Genomic DNA, 16,866 nt, shown 5'->3' with positions numbered 1-16,866 from the left:
AGCAAAGAGGCACTAAGTTTGAAGGTAGGCCTTGAAATACATCCACAGGTACACCACCAATTGACTCAAATGATGTCAATTAGCCTATCAGAAGCTTCTAAAGCCATGACTTAATTTTCTGGAATTTTCCAAGCTGTTTAAGAGCGCAGTCAAGGGGCTGGTGATGCTTTATTGGGTCTCTGACCGCATTTATTTTTCTGTTTTGGCTGCAGATAGGCTACTTACAGTAGGCCCATAAAACAGTTGGGAGTATAGGGTTGGACTGTTTTGTCATGATAGGTCAATAAATCAATAAACTAATTTATTATTAAATGTATATCCCATATCTGCACAAAATTGAAAGTGATCTCACAACCCCTGCTCGCAGACAAACATGGGCTCTGGGATTTGCATCCACTTTCTTTTTTCACTCAAAGCCACATTTTTTCCAAACACAACACACACCATCACAATTCAACCGCACATACCCACATACTGTGTCCCGTTTGCTGTGTTTTTATCCCTACAATTAGTACTTTTGTGTTCCAGTTCCTTATATTTTAGGATGTATTATTTTGTTACCCTTCTGATGCTGTCTTATCTAATTATTTATTTTTCAATTGTTGTATTTTATTTTGATATTACAATCCCTAACGTGGATATTATTGGGTGTTCCATTTTTTGACTTCTCTATGGGAACGTAGTCATATTTAGAATAGCTATGGAGTAGTCTTGGTGTCTCGGAACATTTAGTTATCAATAATCCGTTTATAGGAGAGCTGCAAGTTTTTTTGTGTTTAAAAAAAATATATATTCTCTTTGCGCTGTTCTGCAATTTCCTTCTGGTACGGATCATTCGTGCCTATTTTCGTGCTAGCGAGTCTTTTCACCCAGGCTTTTAACCATTTTATCTTCGAAGAATGCAAATTTGCCAACAATTGGGCGCTCATCCTCTGTCCAAACGGTGTACATGTTCGAGTTGGATTTTGTCGACAGCATCGCCTGGGATCTGTAGCGCTGTCAGAATGATTTCACCACAATTTCAGGATCTTCGCTCTCATTTTGTTTGATACCAGATTCTCTGATAGATCTAGTCTGTATGTCAAGTAAGGCTTCTCGCAGAAACATTTTCTCCTTTTTAAGTTAACCTCCATTTCAATCTTATTGACTAACGTTTTAGCTTGTTTGTTTCTCCGTTGTCGCAGCTTCTTCGTCACTCATCGCAAGGCTTGCCTTCAATTCCTTTTTTATATCTTTACGGACTCATTCAAGTATGCGAAGTTGATCATTTATCGACTTTAACAGATTGGTTTCCACCCTTGCCATTCCCGGTGGTGAAAATCATAAATCGTCTGTGTCCGTCAGACACGTTTTTCGTTTGGGGTTGGGTTCTCCGTTTACTCCGTCATGTTTGGATGTATTGTTTTTGGTAATATTGGTTTATAAATGTCTCTAGCCTAATTTTATTTTGTGGTGTTTTCCAGATTGAAGGTTATTACCCATGAGTATATGGAGTTGAAGTGCTAAAATTTAGTCAGACTTTAAAATAAATAAAATTATCTTGAAGCGATCCGCACCTCTGTTCAGTCCGCCATTTTACCTGGCCCAGACTACCTGATTTACAGTCCTTCATTTCTGTCTTTTATCAAATAAAATAAACCTGTTTTCACTTTGTCATTATGGGGTATTGTGTGTAGATTGAGTATTTTTATTTTATTCAATCCAATTTAGAATAAGGCTGTAATGTAAGAAAATGTGGAAAAAAGGAAGGGGTCGGAATACTTTCGATTGCGCTGTATACATTTAAGTCAGGTTATTGATTTATAGACCTAATTAAGTTGGGTTTCTTGTCAATATTCTTAGACAATTAAACTAAGCTCTATTTGCACAGGAGTAGTAATTCTATTGAACGTTGGTTATGAAATTCAGACAGAATTTGTTTTTCCAAACTGCCTCCTGTAATTCATTATTTTTTTTATAAAAAATAAATAAATTGGCAGTTATGACTGAAGCCTGGAGGTTTTGAGTCCAGGCGAAAAGCCGATAACAGGGCTACACTGAAAATACGAGCTTGGTTCCCAAGTTTCTAAACCATACCAAACCATCTTAGGTACAGTATCGCTATAATATTTGAATTGAGGAAGTGTGATCATAAACATTATGATATTGTAGTGATCCGCAATTGAATTCCCCCCCAGCCTTCAGATGTGAGCTAAACAGTGCACTTGAGATGCGTTTTTAAGGCTATCGATGCAAAAGTGAACTTTATCATTTCCAAACGTTTATGTCAGTTGTATGCTGCTTTGCTATCAATCAAGGGCGCAATATTTAACTGATGCATTTGGCAATATTCAATTTATTTACACAAAACATATGAACAAAAGTATTCATTGTTGAAGTTGATCCATGTAGGCCAGGGGTGTCAAAGTCAAATGGACGGAGGGCCAAATAAAAAAATCAGCTACAAGACGAGGGCCGGACTGTTCGAATGTTCATTGAAAATTTTTAAATGACGCATATAGTCTAGTGAACCTAATTGAACCTACTGAAAACCTAACAAATATATTACAATATGATCAGATAAATAAAGCAATATTTTCTTATGGCTCTGTCAGTAATCTTTAATTTTCAACAGACACAAAAGACAAATTTCCTTTATATAAATATCCCCATAACATGAACATTAAATGAAAGAAACCGGTATTCAAGGCACCATCAGTAGACTATATTTTCTATTTTAGCAAAAGTGGGCTAAATTTACTTCAAAGAAAAAACAATAATAGCAATTTTCTATCATCCACTCAACTGAAATATTTTTAAAATATAATTGGATTGAAATACAAAAAATAAAGTGCAAAAATCTATTAATCAAAAACAACACTTTGTTTAAGGAGAAGTAACATGCAGTGAAAACAAATATTAAATTTTAACTTTTAAACTTGAACTGAGTAAAAACTCTAAATATGTGATTGCACAGTAATGTTCACTTGTTTGAGGTTGAGGGTGATACTTGGTGGTGTCCCATCTTTTCCACAAGTTCATCAATGTTCGGGGTAAGGCTCTGAGCTGAAGAAATCCTCAGAATTGAGTGGAGGTGTTCAGCAGTAAGTCGACTTCTGTGTGATGTTTTGTTCAGGTTCATCAAAGAAAACAGTTGTTCACACAGGTATGTGCTGCCAAACATAGACAACGTTTGAGCAGCCTGGATGCGCAGCTGGGGCATTGTGCCGGGAGGAAACGGGCGAACTCCGCAGCACCCACTGCCGCATATTTTGCCCTCAGTGCATCATTGCATTGGAGGTCAATCAACTCCATTTGGAGGTTTGGTGGTGAGCTTTCCACGTCAACAGCAAATGGGTTACCGAGCAGTTCCAACCTGCTTTTTGTGCTTCAAAGTCAGCAAATCGGCGTCGAAAGTCAGCGGCAAGCATACCTATTTTATCAGCCAACTGTGTGCTCGGGAACGCACTGGTAGAGAGCTTCTCTTTCATGGTCTGGCAGCTGGGAAAGTGGCTCAAATTTTCTTTCCGCATCTGCGTCTCCCACAGAGTCAGTTTGGTTTTAAATGCCTTCACTGTACTGTACATATCAGAGATGACACGATCCCGACCCTGCAGCTGCAAGTTTATTGCATTCAGATGACTCGTAATGTCACACAGAAAAGCCATTTCACACAGAAACATTTCGTCTCGGAGTTGTGTTGTGTCTTTCCCTTTGCTGTCCAAGAACAGACAAATCTCCTCACGAAGCTCGAAACATCTTTGAAGCACCTTTCCCTGGCTTAGCCATCGCACCTCTGTGTGATAAGGCAAATCACCATGCTCCGTTTCTAACTCCGTCAGAAATGCCTTGAACTGGCGGTGATTCAAACCTTTGGCTCTGATAAAGTTAACTGTGCGCGTGATGATGCTCATTACATGCTCCATTTTCAAGGCTTTACCGCACAACGCTTCCTGGTGTATGATACAATGATAAGCTGTCAGCTCACCTGTCGCGTTTTCCTCTTGCATCTTTTCCCGTATCTTCGCCACCAGTCCGCTCCTGTGTCCACACATCGCAGGTGCTCCGTCGGTTGTCAAACCCACGAGTTTTTCCCAAGGCAGCTCCATCTCATTTACACATCTTGACACCTCTTCATACAAATCATGCCCCGTAGTTGTGCCATGCATAGGACGTAAAGCCAAAAACTCCTCTGTCACGCTTAGGTTGGAGTCCACTCCGCGGATGAAAATTGACAACTGGGCAATGTCAGAAATGTCGGTGCTCTCATCCACAGCCAAGGAATATGCAATAAAATCTTTTCCCTTTTTCACAAGCTGCTCTTTTAGATTGATGGACAACTGGTCTACTCTCTCGGCAATGGTGTTTCTGCTCAGACTCACATTTAAAAAGAGTTGCCTTTTTTCTGGGCAAACTTCGTCACAAACTTTAATCATGCAGTTTTTGATGAAATCCCCCTCCGTAAATGGCCGGGCTGATTTAGCGATCTCTTCTGCCAAAATAAAACTGGCCTTGACAGCAGCCTGGCCTTGTGATTTGGCTTTTTTGAACAGAGCCTGTCGAGATTTGAGGCCTCGTTTTAATTCCTCTGCCTTTTGTAGCCTTTGTTCCATGTCCATATTCTTGTTTTTGTCCGCGTGTTTCGTTTCATAATGTCGTCTCAGATTATACTCTTTCAGTACCGCCACACTTTCTCCACACAGAAGACACACAGGTTTTCCAGCTACCTTCGTGAACATATACTCCGACTCCCACCTTGTTTGAAACCCCCGGTTCTCAGTATCCACCTTCCGTTTTGCCATTTTTGATGGGTATCTGAAAGTTAATTTTACTGTGATGCTGACGACTGCTGTGCCAATAAATATTGAAATGAAGCAGCCTACTGCTCGGTGCGTCACCTTTGCATTGTGGGAAATGTAGTATTGGTGCGTGTAAAAGATCTGCGGGCTGCCGGCTTGCTGCGGGCCGGTTCTAATAATAAATCAAGATCATCCCAGGGGCCGTAAAAACCTTCTTGCGGGCCGGATGTGGCCCGCGGGCCTTGACTCTGACATATGTGATGTAGGCCCTTCATATATAGCCTATGCGCAGCACTTCGTTCAATTTATCTAATCAGTTCTTGTTTTCGCGCCTGAAATGTCAGCAACACCTGTCAAACAGACATTTTTCTCAAAACACTGGGATGTCGATTCGCACGGGACTACTATTATCAGAGGACCTTGGAGTTGGTTATTCTGTCTAGAATTGTTACTGTTGCCATGTACAAATTTACTGACGTTTTGTGCTTGTGCACATATTTACATTACACGACCACCCCCAGTAAAACTAATCCTAGGCCTAGTTCTATGTGTAATCAGGTGTGTTCTTAGTCAAGGTTGATGGGAGCACTCCAAACAAAAGACAATTTAATAAATTGACAACTCCTAAATGGAATGAAATAAACCAAAACTTGTTTCTCACAAATGTAGCCTAGGTTGTGCGCTCTGCAAACATGTCCACTCCTACATTGACAATGGTAAGATTGTCATAATATGATTTGAATGCATTAACAGAAATAACCTTAACCAAACAGACATTTTAGATTAGAATTTATATGGTAAATGTACTGCTGGTGATACGGTCATCCCTGCGGCCGCCACAATGGAGGAGTCTACTGAGACAGGTGTGAATCAGGCAGGTGTCTTGTGTGGCGTAAAATATATATTTTCCACTGCTCAACTGAACTCTTGATCGACCAAACAATCGACCAAATGGGGTCAGTCCTAAATGAAAGTAATCCGTTCCCGAATGAATAACAATGAAAATGATTGTCTGTCAAATGAAAAGCACAATGTGTCTGCTTTTTATTTAAAAAAAAGTGGAGTTTGGGTAAGGGTACAGACACATGAACACTGAAATTGTAAATGACTTCCAAAAGTACAGTTCAAATCAACTGTTTTCAGACGAGTTCATTGGAAAGTTGTGTTCAGTTATTCATTTTTTGGGCAGACAATCATCTCCGTTGTCATTCATTTGGGAACAGATGACTCCCATTGAAAAAGCATTGGCTCCATCCAAAATACTCGACACAAAATTCCAATACATTTGACTTGACAATGATGTAGTACATCATATATGATTAGAATCCGTGTCTGTGTGGCCGTACTCTTTTAGAGGTAAACCAATAAAAATCTGGATTCTCAGATCATTTGGGGAAAAAATTGCTAACTGGTATGTCCTGCAGGACTACACATCCATTTAGTCTGGCAGTCAGGACATGGAGCAAGTATTTTGATGTCACATTGCTAATGGCTGTAAGTTGTATTGAAGTCTCATTTCAGGTAATTGAATCTAACTTTTTGACTGACAAATTTATTCCAGAGCTACGTAATCGTGACGGGATGGATTTGTAAAGGAAGACACACAAATGGAATGGATTGCACAGATAAATGGAATAAGTAACAGATTCAAATGAAATTGTTTCACGTTTAAGATTTAATAAAGATTTGATATGCCTATTGGTTGTTTTTCTTTTAGGTTTAGAAGAGGACATACACTGAGCATACCAAACATTAGGCACACTGTCCTAACATAGTTTCCCCCCCAATAGGCCTCCATTGTATCGGTGAATGGACTCTACAAGGTGTCAAGCGTTTCACAGGGATGCTGGCCCATGTTAACTCCAATGCGTCCCACAGTTGTCAGGTTGGCTGAATGTCCTTTGGCTGGTGGACCGTTGTTGATACACATGGGAAAGTGTTGAGCGTGAAAAACACAGCATTTTGACATAACGGTGCACCTGGCACCAACTCGCATACCCTTTTAAAAAGCTCTTGAATCCTTTTTCATGCTCATTCACCCTCACATACAATCCATGTCTCAAGGCTTAAACATCCTTCTTAAACCAGTCTTCTCCCCTCCATCTACACTGATTTTAAAGTGGATTAAATAAGGGATCATAGCTTTCACCTGGTCACTCTGTCATGGAAAGAGCAGGTGCCCTTAATGTTTTGTACATTCAGTGTATTTTGCCGGTTTTCCAGACCCAGATAAAGCTTAGTCCTGGAATAAGTGATTTCCGTGGAGAATTTCCATTGCGAGTGCTTGTTAGTCCAGGACTAGGCTTAATGAGGGGGCGGCAGGTAGCCTAGTGGTTAGAGCTAGATCGAATTCCTGAGGTGACAAGGTAAAGATTTGTCATTCTGCTCCTGAACAAGGCAGTTAACCCACTGTTCCTAGGCCGTCATTGTAAATCAGAATTTGTTCTTAACTGACTTGCCTAGTTAAATAAAGGTAAAATAAATATTAAACAAATAAATGAGTCTCCGAAACCGTCCCATAAGTGTTTTCTAGTAGTTATCCATGGAGCTGAACCTCCATTTAACATCTAACCAGTTTGGACTACCCCCAAACTGGATCACCAGTGGTTATTAGCAAGATGTGGTGATTGTGACAAGTACCGTGTGAATATACTGGTCCCGTTCCAGGCTGATTTTATTTTTCAGTCCTGCTGCATGAAGCAACCTAAGGTTGCATGCAACGTTGTGAATGTACACAGGCATGAGGTTGATATATGTGGTTAGCTAATATGTAAACCCTTATCCAGGCGTTGTGATTTCTGGAAGGAGATTGCAATGTAGGGGATGATTTACCTCTTGGAACTAAAACTAAAATAAGTGGAGAATTTCAGGGTCTATAAGTTATGCACGGTTGAATAGTCTGGAATACTGGTTGAAAAGGGTCTGGAATACTGTTGGAGGAATGCACCTCTTTCATGAGGAAATTGCTGGCATACTTTTGCTGGCATACTTACTGTCCCCAATTTTATGCAGCTTTCTGTTTTTTTTGTCCACTACCTGTAGGTCATAGACTACAATGTAGTGAGGTCTGGTTGAGTTATGATCACTCAATGGGGTCTACAAAAGGAAGCTGGAGAATGGAGATGTAATCAGTGGATGTTCCTAAATCGATGTAACCCTTCGTCTCTGCAGATCTGTAAGGTGTAAAGCAATATGGTGGAAGCTTTACCATTGCACTGCTTATAGCTAACGAGACCGTACAGATCTGCAAATATCAAGTGACTTGACTTGGGGAGCGATTTTTGGGACCAGCGTGTGTTAGAGCATCTAGATTCTCCTACATGGTAATGGTGGTCCAGTTCATGATTAACCAATCGTGTAAATTGGTTATATGCTGTCCACAGTTCTGAATCCTAGTATTGCAGGTAAAAAATTATATAATCTACACATGCATAGGGGGTAGGGGACTATTTTGAAATGGGCATCCAAGATCCAACAGAGTAGGGCACACCTGAAACGGCCCTGAGGGATGAAACGGCAGTGTTACATGATTACAGTCCTGAGTTCACCTCAGAGGCCTACACTTAATTATTTTGGGACTTTTGGGGTAGCAAGATCTTGATTGAGCAAGAGCATTGTTGTAGAATAGGATATATTCCTACTGAATTGTCCAAATTAAATCCATGAATGTTAAATATTTAGAATGTTGCAAGCATTGTGTTATAGTGGGTGTATTAATTTCCACAATAATGCTGTTTTTAAACCAATACAGGTCTCTCAAATGAAGTGTAACCTTTACTCGGCCATTTTCACTTGTACCTATGACCCCCCTGAAATGGGATTGTCATTAATTGCCACAAAATCATAGTGTCCGCATACTCAACCAATCAGATTAATGAGTGTGATGCGTATGCCGACCTACTTGCCGGGGTTGATAAGACACGCATTTTATTTTTTGTCTTGTTCAATTAAAGTGTGCAAGCTTAACATGAAGTTTGCCCTTACTCATGCTATAGTTACTTGTCCTAACCCAAAATAGGTTTACTCCAATAGCTGCATTGTTTTAAAAATTGCATGGAGATAAACTGATATCTTGATTTTCATTTGAAAAATACCACAGTTTCACTGAAATTTCATGTTTTGAAATTGGCATATTTTCAAGAACTTTGATGCATTCTGACTTCAAAACATGAATATGAAATATGCTTATTCTTGTTACTGAGGGCGAGGAGAATGCAGAGTTTACATTCTGTCAGAACATGTTATTGTTAGATATTAGGTATCCAGTGGAGAGAAGGGCCACAGTCTGGTTTCAGTTGTTTGGTTGTAATTTGAAATACTTGCTGCACCAGAAGTTAATGGATATGTGTAGGAGGAATGTATATTGTGGAGGTTGGATATGGGCCAGGGTCTTGGAATGTTACTAAGTAAGGGGAAAAGCAATCGCATGCTTTCGGTCACTGATAAGGGTGGATAGCTGTTGATTAGTGCGTAATGGGGGCCGAGGTCAGGTCACATGTAGGGAGAAGTTTTTTACCCATATCACTTAACTTCCTGCCGAGCAACAGATGTATTGGCTCTCCAGACGTGTGAGGAGACTCGGCATAGGAGGAAGTTATAAATATATGTGCTTGTGTAAACATGTTTTTCTTATGCAGCTGTGTGACCCAGTGGGTGAATAAACTTGGTTTGAGCTTTACTGGTCGTCGGTGAGTTTTTACTATGTTTATTTCGAACCTAACAGTTGGTGCTGCGAACGGGGTTCACCACGATTTTACAATGGAACTACGGAGTCCGAATCAGTGGAAAAGGAGCTGGCACCAGAAACAAGGTAGGCAAAGTAGGCTGAACAATTAAAGGATACGGACCTAGAAAAGCCTGAGTTGATTTAGTAGGCCCACTGTAAATACTAGGTTAGACTGGAGCACAGCGTGTTCAGGAGGGTTTTAGCCCCCTTAATAGGTTATATTAGGGGTTGGAGTCTAAGTTTCTGTAGTATACAGTTGAAATCGGAAGTTTATAAACACTTAGGTTGACGTAATTAAAACTCGTTATTCAGCCACTCCACAAATTTCTTGTTAGCAAACTATAGTTTTGGCAAGTCGGTTAGGACATCTACTTTGTGCATGACACAAGTAATATTTCCAGCAATAGTTTAGACGGGGCGGCAGGGTAGCCTAGTGGTTAGAGCGTTGCACTAGTAACCGGAAGGTTGCAAGTTCAAACCCACGAGCTGACAAGGTACACATCTGTCGTTCTGCACCTGAATAGGCAGTTAACCCACTGTTCCTAGGCCGTCATTGTAAATAAGATAAGCCTTCTTAACTGACTTGCCTAGTTAAATAAAGGTAAAATAATTTTTTTAAAGACAGATTTTTTCACTTATAATTCACTGTATCTCAATTCCAGTGGGTCAGAAGTTTACATACACACAGCTTGGAAAATTCCAGAAAATGTCATGGCTTTAGAAGTGTCTGATAGGCTAATGGACATCATTTGAGTCAATTGGAGGTGTACCTGTGGATGTATTTCATGGCCTACCTTCATTTGCAGTGCCTCTTTGCTTAACATCATGGGAAAATCAAAAGAAATCAGACCAGAAAATTGTAGACCTCCACAAGTCTGGTTCATCCTTGGGAGGAATTTGAAATGCCTGAAGGTACCACGTTCATCTGTACAAACAATAGTACGCAAGTATAAGCAAAAAAAAGTCCAACTCAATCACAGAACCCCAGCAAAGGACCTTGTGAAGATGTTGGAGGAAACCGGTACAAAGTGTACAGTAAAACGAGTCCTATATCGACATAACCTGAAAGGCATGGAAGAAGGCACTCCTCCAAAACCGCCATCAAAAAGCCAGACTACGGTTTGCAATTGCACATGGGGACGGAGATCATACTTTTGGGAGAAATGTCCTCTGGTCTGATGAAACAAAAATAGAACTGTTTGGCCATAATGACCATCGTTATGTTTGGAGGAAAAGGGGGGATGCTTGCAAGCTGAAAACCATCCCAACCATGAAGCACGGGGGTGGCATGTTGTGGGGGTGCTTTGCTGCAGGAGGGTCTGGTGCAGTACACAAAATAGATGGCATGAGGAAGGAGAATTGTGGATAAATTGAAGCCAGTGAGGAAGTCTAAGCTTGGTCGCAAATGGGTCTTCCAAATGGACAATGAAGTTGTGGCAAAATGACTTGAGGACAACAAAGTCTAGGCATTGGAGTGGCCATCACAAAGCCCTGACCTCAATCCTATGGAAAATGTGTTGTCAGAACTGAGTGTGCGCGTGCAAGGAAGCCTACAAACCAGACTCTGTTACATCAGCTCTGTCATGAGGAATGGGCCAAAATCCACCGACTTATTGTGGGAAGCTTGTGGAAGGCTACCCGAAACGTTTGGCCCAAGTTAAACCATTTTAAAGGAAATGCTACCAAATACTAATTGAGTGTATCTAAACTTCTGACCCACAGGGAATGTGATGAAATAAATGAAAGCTGAATTAAATCATAATCTACTATTCTGACATTTCACATTCTTAAAATAAAGTGGTGATCCTAACTGACCTAAGACAGGGAATTTTTACTAGGATTAAATGTCAGGAATTGTGAAATGTTAAATGTATTTGGCTAAGGTGTATGTAAGCTTCTGACTTCAACTGTACGTTTGGGTGCCTCAAACTGATAGAAAAATGTGATTATGTAGTCTGACCTCCTTAGCAGACTTTGTGCGGAGGGGATATGCCTGTGGCCATTTAGTGACGTAGTCAATCATAACACAGATATACTGGTGTCCGCTGTCAGTTTTCCGATAAGGTCCATCCCAAGTAGTTCAAATGGCTGTGACCTTGATGAAACATTGAACACACTTTACATTAGGTGTGTATTAGCTATGCTGTAAGTATATATCAAAACCTGTGGTAACAACATTGTAGGTTAATACATAGCAATTCCATCTATCTGTTCGGTTAGGGTCACCTACATCACACATGCTAAGACACGCACAAACTTACACACACAGAAAAGCAACTGGCTTAGTGGCTCTCTCCAGGCAACCAGGACAATAAATCAGAAGTGACAGGGGGCATAGGTCTCCACACACACAATCCCCACAGTTCTACTGTGAAACCTGACACCTTCACACTAGTGTTTGAGTCTATTACTCAAGAAAGTACACGTGATTGCTAGCCCGCAGGTCCAGACAGTACCACCTGGAAAACTATCCATGTCCAATTTGAATAAATGTGAGGCACAACGGCTCCCAATGGCACCAATCAGATTATACTCAGTCCTTATTTTCCACCATAATTTGCAAATCAATTCATTAAAAATCCTACAATGTGATTGTCTGGATTTTTTTCTCCTCATTTTGTCTGTCATAGTTGAAGTGTACCTATGATGAAAATTACAGGTCTCTCTCATCTTTTTAAGTGGGAGAACTTGCACAATTGGTGGCTGACTAAATACGTTTTTGCCCCACTGTATATACAGGGGGTACTGGTACAGAGCCAATGTGCAGTAGCACTGGTTAATCGAGGTAATGTACATGTAGGTAGAGTGATTAGTGACTATGCATAGATAATAACAGAGTAGCAGCGGTGTAAAGGGGGGGGGGCAATGCAAATAGTCTGGGTAGCCATTTGATTAGATATTCAGGAGTCTTACGGCTTGGGGTTAGAAGATGTTTAGAATCTTCTTGGCCCAGTGATGTACTGGGCCGTACGTACTACCCTCTGTAGTGCCTTGCGGTCGGAGGCCGAGCTGTTGCCATATCAGGCAGTGATGCAACCAATGCTCTCGATGGTGCAGCTGTAGAACCTTTTGAGTATCTGAGGACCCATGCCAAATCTTTTCAGTCTCCTGAGGGGGAATAGGTTTTTCACTACGGTCTTGGTGTGCTTTGACCATGTTAGTTTGTTGGTGATATGGACACCAAGGAACTTGAAGCTCTCAACCTGCTCCACTACAGCCCCGTCAATGAGAATGGAGGCGTGCTCGGTCCTTCTTTTCCTGTAGTCCACAATCATCTCCTTTGTCTTGATCACGTTGAGGGAGAGGTTGTTGTCCTGGCAAGTCTCTGACCTCCTCCCTATAGGCTGTCTCATCATTGTTGGTGATCATGCCTAGCACTGTTGTGTCATCGGCAAACTTAATGTGGTGCTGGCCATGCAGTCATGAGGGAAAAGTAGGTACAGGAGGGTACTGAGCACGCACCCCTGAGGAGCCCCTATGTTGAGGATCAACGTGGCGGATGTGTTGTTACCTACCCTTACCACCCGGGGGCGGCCCATCAGGAAGTCCAGGATCCAGTTGCAGAGAGAGGTGTTTAGTCCCAGGGTCCTTAGCTTATTGATGAGCTTTGAGGGCAATATGGTGTTGAACCCTGAGCTGTAATCAATGAATAGTATTCTCACATAGGTGTTCCTTTTGTTCAGGTGGGAAAGGGCAGTGTGGAGTGCAATAGAGATTGCATCATCTGTTAGGGTGGTATGCAAATTGGAGTGGGTCTAGGGTTTCTGGGATAATGGTGTTGTAAGCCATGACCAGCCATTTCAAAGCACTTCATGGCTATAGACGTGGGTGCTACGGGGTCTGTAGTTATTTTTGGCAGTTTACCTTAGTCCCTGTGCCCAAGAACACTATGGTGGTCTGATTTAAACATGTTGGTATTACAGAATCGGACAGGGAGAGGTTGAAAATGTCAGTGAAGACACTTGCCAGTTGGTCAGTGCATTGTCGCAGTATATGTCCTGGTAATCCGTCTGGCCTTGTGAATGTTGAGCTGTTTAAAGGTTTTACTCACATCGGATGCTGAGAACGTGATCACACAGTCTTCTGGAACAGCTGGTGCTCTCATGCTTGTTTCAGTGTTATTTGCCTCAAAGCGAGCATAGAAGTAGTTTAGCTCTTCTGGTAGGCCTTTGTATAGGGCAGCTCTCAGCTGTGATTCCCTTTTGTAGTCCGGTAATGATTTGCAAGCCCTGCCACATCTGACAAGCGTCAGAGCTGGTGTTGTACGATTCGATCTTAGTCCTGTATTGACGCTTTGCCTGTTTGATGGTTCGTTGGAGGGCATAGCGTGATTTCTGATAAGCTTCCGGGTTAGAGTCCCGCTCCCTGAAAGTGGCAGCTCTAGCCTTTAGCTCAGTGCGGATGTTGCCTGTAATCCATAGCTTCTGGTTGGGGTATATGTATGTACGATCACTGTGGGGACGACATCATCGATGCACTTATTGACGAAGCCAATGACTGATGTGGTGTACTCCTCAATGCCATAGGAAGAATCCCGGAACATATTCCAGTCTGTGCTAGCAAAACAGTCCCGTAGCTTAGCATCTGCTTCATCTAACTACTTTTTTATTGACCGAGTCACTGGTGCTTCCTGCTTTAATTTAGCTTATAAGCAGGAATCAGGAGGATAGAATTATGGTTAGATTTGGAAGTTGAGGGAGAGCTTTGTAAGCGTCTGTGTGTGGAGAGGTGGTCCAGAGTTTTATTTTTTCCCCCTCTGGTTGCACATTTGACATGCTGATTAGAAATTTGGTAAAACAGACTTAAGTTTCCCTGCGTCAAAGTCCCCGGCTACTAGGAGCGCCGCCTCTGGGTGAACGTTTTCCTGTTTGCTTGTGGCGGAATACAGCCCATTGAGTGCAGTCTTAGTGCCAGCATTGGTCTGTGGTAGTATGTAGACAGCTACAAAAATACAGGAACTCTCTAGGTAGATAGTGTGGTCTAAGGCTTATCATGAGATACTCTACCTCAGGCGAGCAAAACCTTGAGACTTCCTTAGATATCGTGCACCAGCTGTTTACATATGCATTGTCCACCACCCCTTGTCTTACCAGACGCCGCTGTTCTATCCTGCCGATACAACGTATAACCAGCCAGCTGTATGTTGAGTGTCGTCGTTCAGCCATGAAGCGTAAGATATTACAGTTTTTAATAGGCAAATAGGAGATGGGGAGTGAACTGAAAATTACATGGCTTGGGAACACCTTTTGGAACCTGTGGCCGGGCGGGGGAAGACTGGATGAAAGTATGAGGACCTTTTTTAGGGCCTTCATTTTTGTGGAACCCAGCAGAAAAAGTATCCCGACAGCATAGAATCAGGAGAGAGTGGGAATCATCATGCTATCAAACAGTTTTTTCTTTGCATATTATTAATAAATATATTTTGTTTCTCTTTGCTTTTCAAGTCTTGTGCTATTGCTCTCTTAGGAACCAGAAGGAGAAAATGGAGGAAGTCAAAAGCTCCAGCTGAAATGTCATTATCGGTTGTCAGACGAGAGGTGGAATAAGACTGTGTAATAATAGATCAGATCAGGCCATAAGTCTCAGAGGTGTAAACCTAATAATTTTGTTCATTGTATTTTTTTTGTTCAATTATAAGTCATTTACAAGTTTATATAATGTTGAACAATATGGAGTTAATGTTCTGACTTCTAAACTTGAAATATTTGTATTTATTTATTTCACCTTTATTTAACAAGGTAGGCTAGTTGAGAACAAGTTCTCATTTTACATCTCCGCCCTGGCCAAGATGAAGCAAAGTAGTTTGACACATACAACACAGTTACACATGGAATAAACAAACATGCAATCAATAATACAATAGGAAAGGTCTATATACAGTGTGCAATATTTAGATGGGCTATGTACAGGTTCGGTGATCTGTGAGCTGCTCTGACAGCTGGTAGAGAGGAGAATGCAGTTTACGTTCTGTCAGAATATGTTATTGTTAGATATTAGGTATTCTATGGAGAGAAGGGCCACAGTCTGGTTTCAGTGGTTGGGTTGTAAATTTGAAATACTTGCTACACCAGAAGTTAATGGTTATGTGTAGGAGGTATGTACAGTTGAAGTCGGAAGTTTACATACACCTTAGCAAAATACATTAATTCAGTTTTTCACAATTCCTGACATTTAATCCTAGTAAAAATTCCCTGTCTTAGGTCAGTACGGATCACCACTTTATTTGAAGAATCTGAAATGTCATAATAGTAGAGTGATTTATTTCAGCTTTTATTTCTGTGGGTCAGTAGTTTACATACACTCAATTAGTATTTGGTAGCATTGCCTTTGAAAAGGGAACACCATTGAATGGGTGACTGGTACTCTCCAATCTGAGTTTTTTTCCCCCCTGCCAAAGTCTGCATCTGTTGAATTTTAAGAATATGGTATATTACTATTAGAATGAAAGGCTTGTAAGTGTGGAGGACCAAAGTTCCCGTAATTTAGAATTAAGTTCATAAAGAAATACACACATAGTGTATTCAGACCCCGTAACCTTATGTTACGTTACAGCCTTATTCTAAAATGAATTTAATTGTATTTTTTTCCCCTCATCATTCTACACACAACACCCAATAATGACAAAGCAAAAACAGGTTTTTAGAAATGTATGCAAATTTTAAACCAAAACAAATATCACATTTTAGTTAAGTATTCAGACCCTTTACTCAGTTCTTTGTTGAAGCACCTTTGGCACCGATTACAGTGGCAGGGACATTCAGAGACTTGTCCCGAAGCTAATTCTGCATTGTCTTGGCTGTGTGTTTCGGTTTGTTGTCCTGTTGGAAGGTGAACCTTCACCCCGGTCTGAGGTCCTGAGCGCTCTGGAGCAGGATTTCATCAAGGATTTCTCTGTACTTTGCTCCATTCAGCTTTCCCTTGATCCTGACTAGTCTCCCAGTCCCTGCCACTGGAAAAACATCTCCACAGCATGATGCTGCCACCACCATGCTTCACCTTTGGGATGGTGCCAGGTTTCTGGGTAGATTTTTACACTGTCACACACACGAGCTGAAATGAAGGGGGATGCATAACTACTTTTCCCTGAAGGTGAGAAACGAGGTACAGCATAGAACTTCGATTGAAGACTTAAAATCATGCCTGACAAGACCAATGAAATCATAACGGTATCCTATTATTGTGTGGATACAGGAGTAGCCTATTCTTCAATAATGTAACTATGTGCTAGTATTATTTATCTAATTGATAAATACAATTTTAAGTGTGGATGGGTATGATACTTAATTCAATGATTACCAGGTAGATACAGGAGTAGCCTATAGTCTACAATAATAACGTCATTGAATGTGCTTTAGTATAATT

The 16,866-nt window shown here is 41.1% G+C and overlaps 1 protein-coding gene across 3 annotated transcripts in view; it reads left to right on the top strand.

The window, feature by feature from the left end:
• Positions 1-6,476, top strand: part of si:ch211-126c2.4 (mucin-17) — a 40,315-nt gene extending 33,839 nt beyond the window's left edge. For all 3 annotated transcript variants that reach the window (XM_029684474.2, XM_029684471.2, XM_029684472.2), the window contains exon 8: positions 6,340-6,476. In XM_029684474.2, coding sequence (XP_029540334.1) covers positions 6,340-6,371 — 32 coding nt within the window. In that variant the 3' untranslated portion in view covers positions 6,372-6,476. The remainder of the gene's footprint in view (positions 1-6,339) is intronic.
• Positions 6,477-16,866: the final 10,390 nt, after the last annotated feature.

Source organism: Oncorhynchus nerka, linkage group LG16, assembly GCF_034236695.1.
Source record: "Oncorhynchus nerka isolate Pitt River linkage group LG16, Oner_Uvic_2.0, whole genome shotgun sequence".
NCBI lineage: Eukaryota > Metazoa > Chordata > Actinopteri > Salmoniformes > Salmonidae > Oncorhynchus > Oncorhynchus nerka.
The sequence above is the reverse complement of the archived record's forward strand: the minus strand, read 5'-3'. Positions and strand labels throughout refer to the sequence as shown.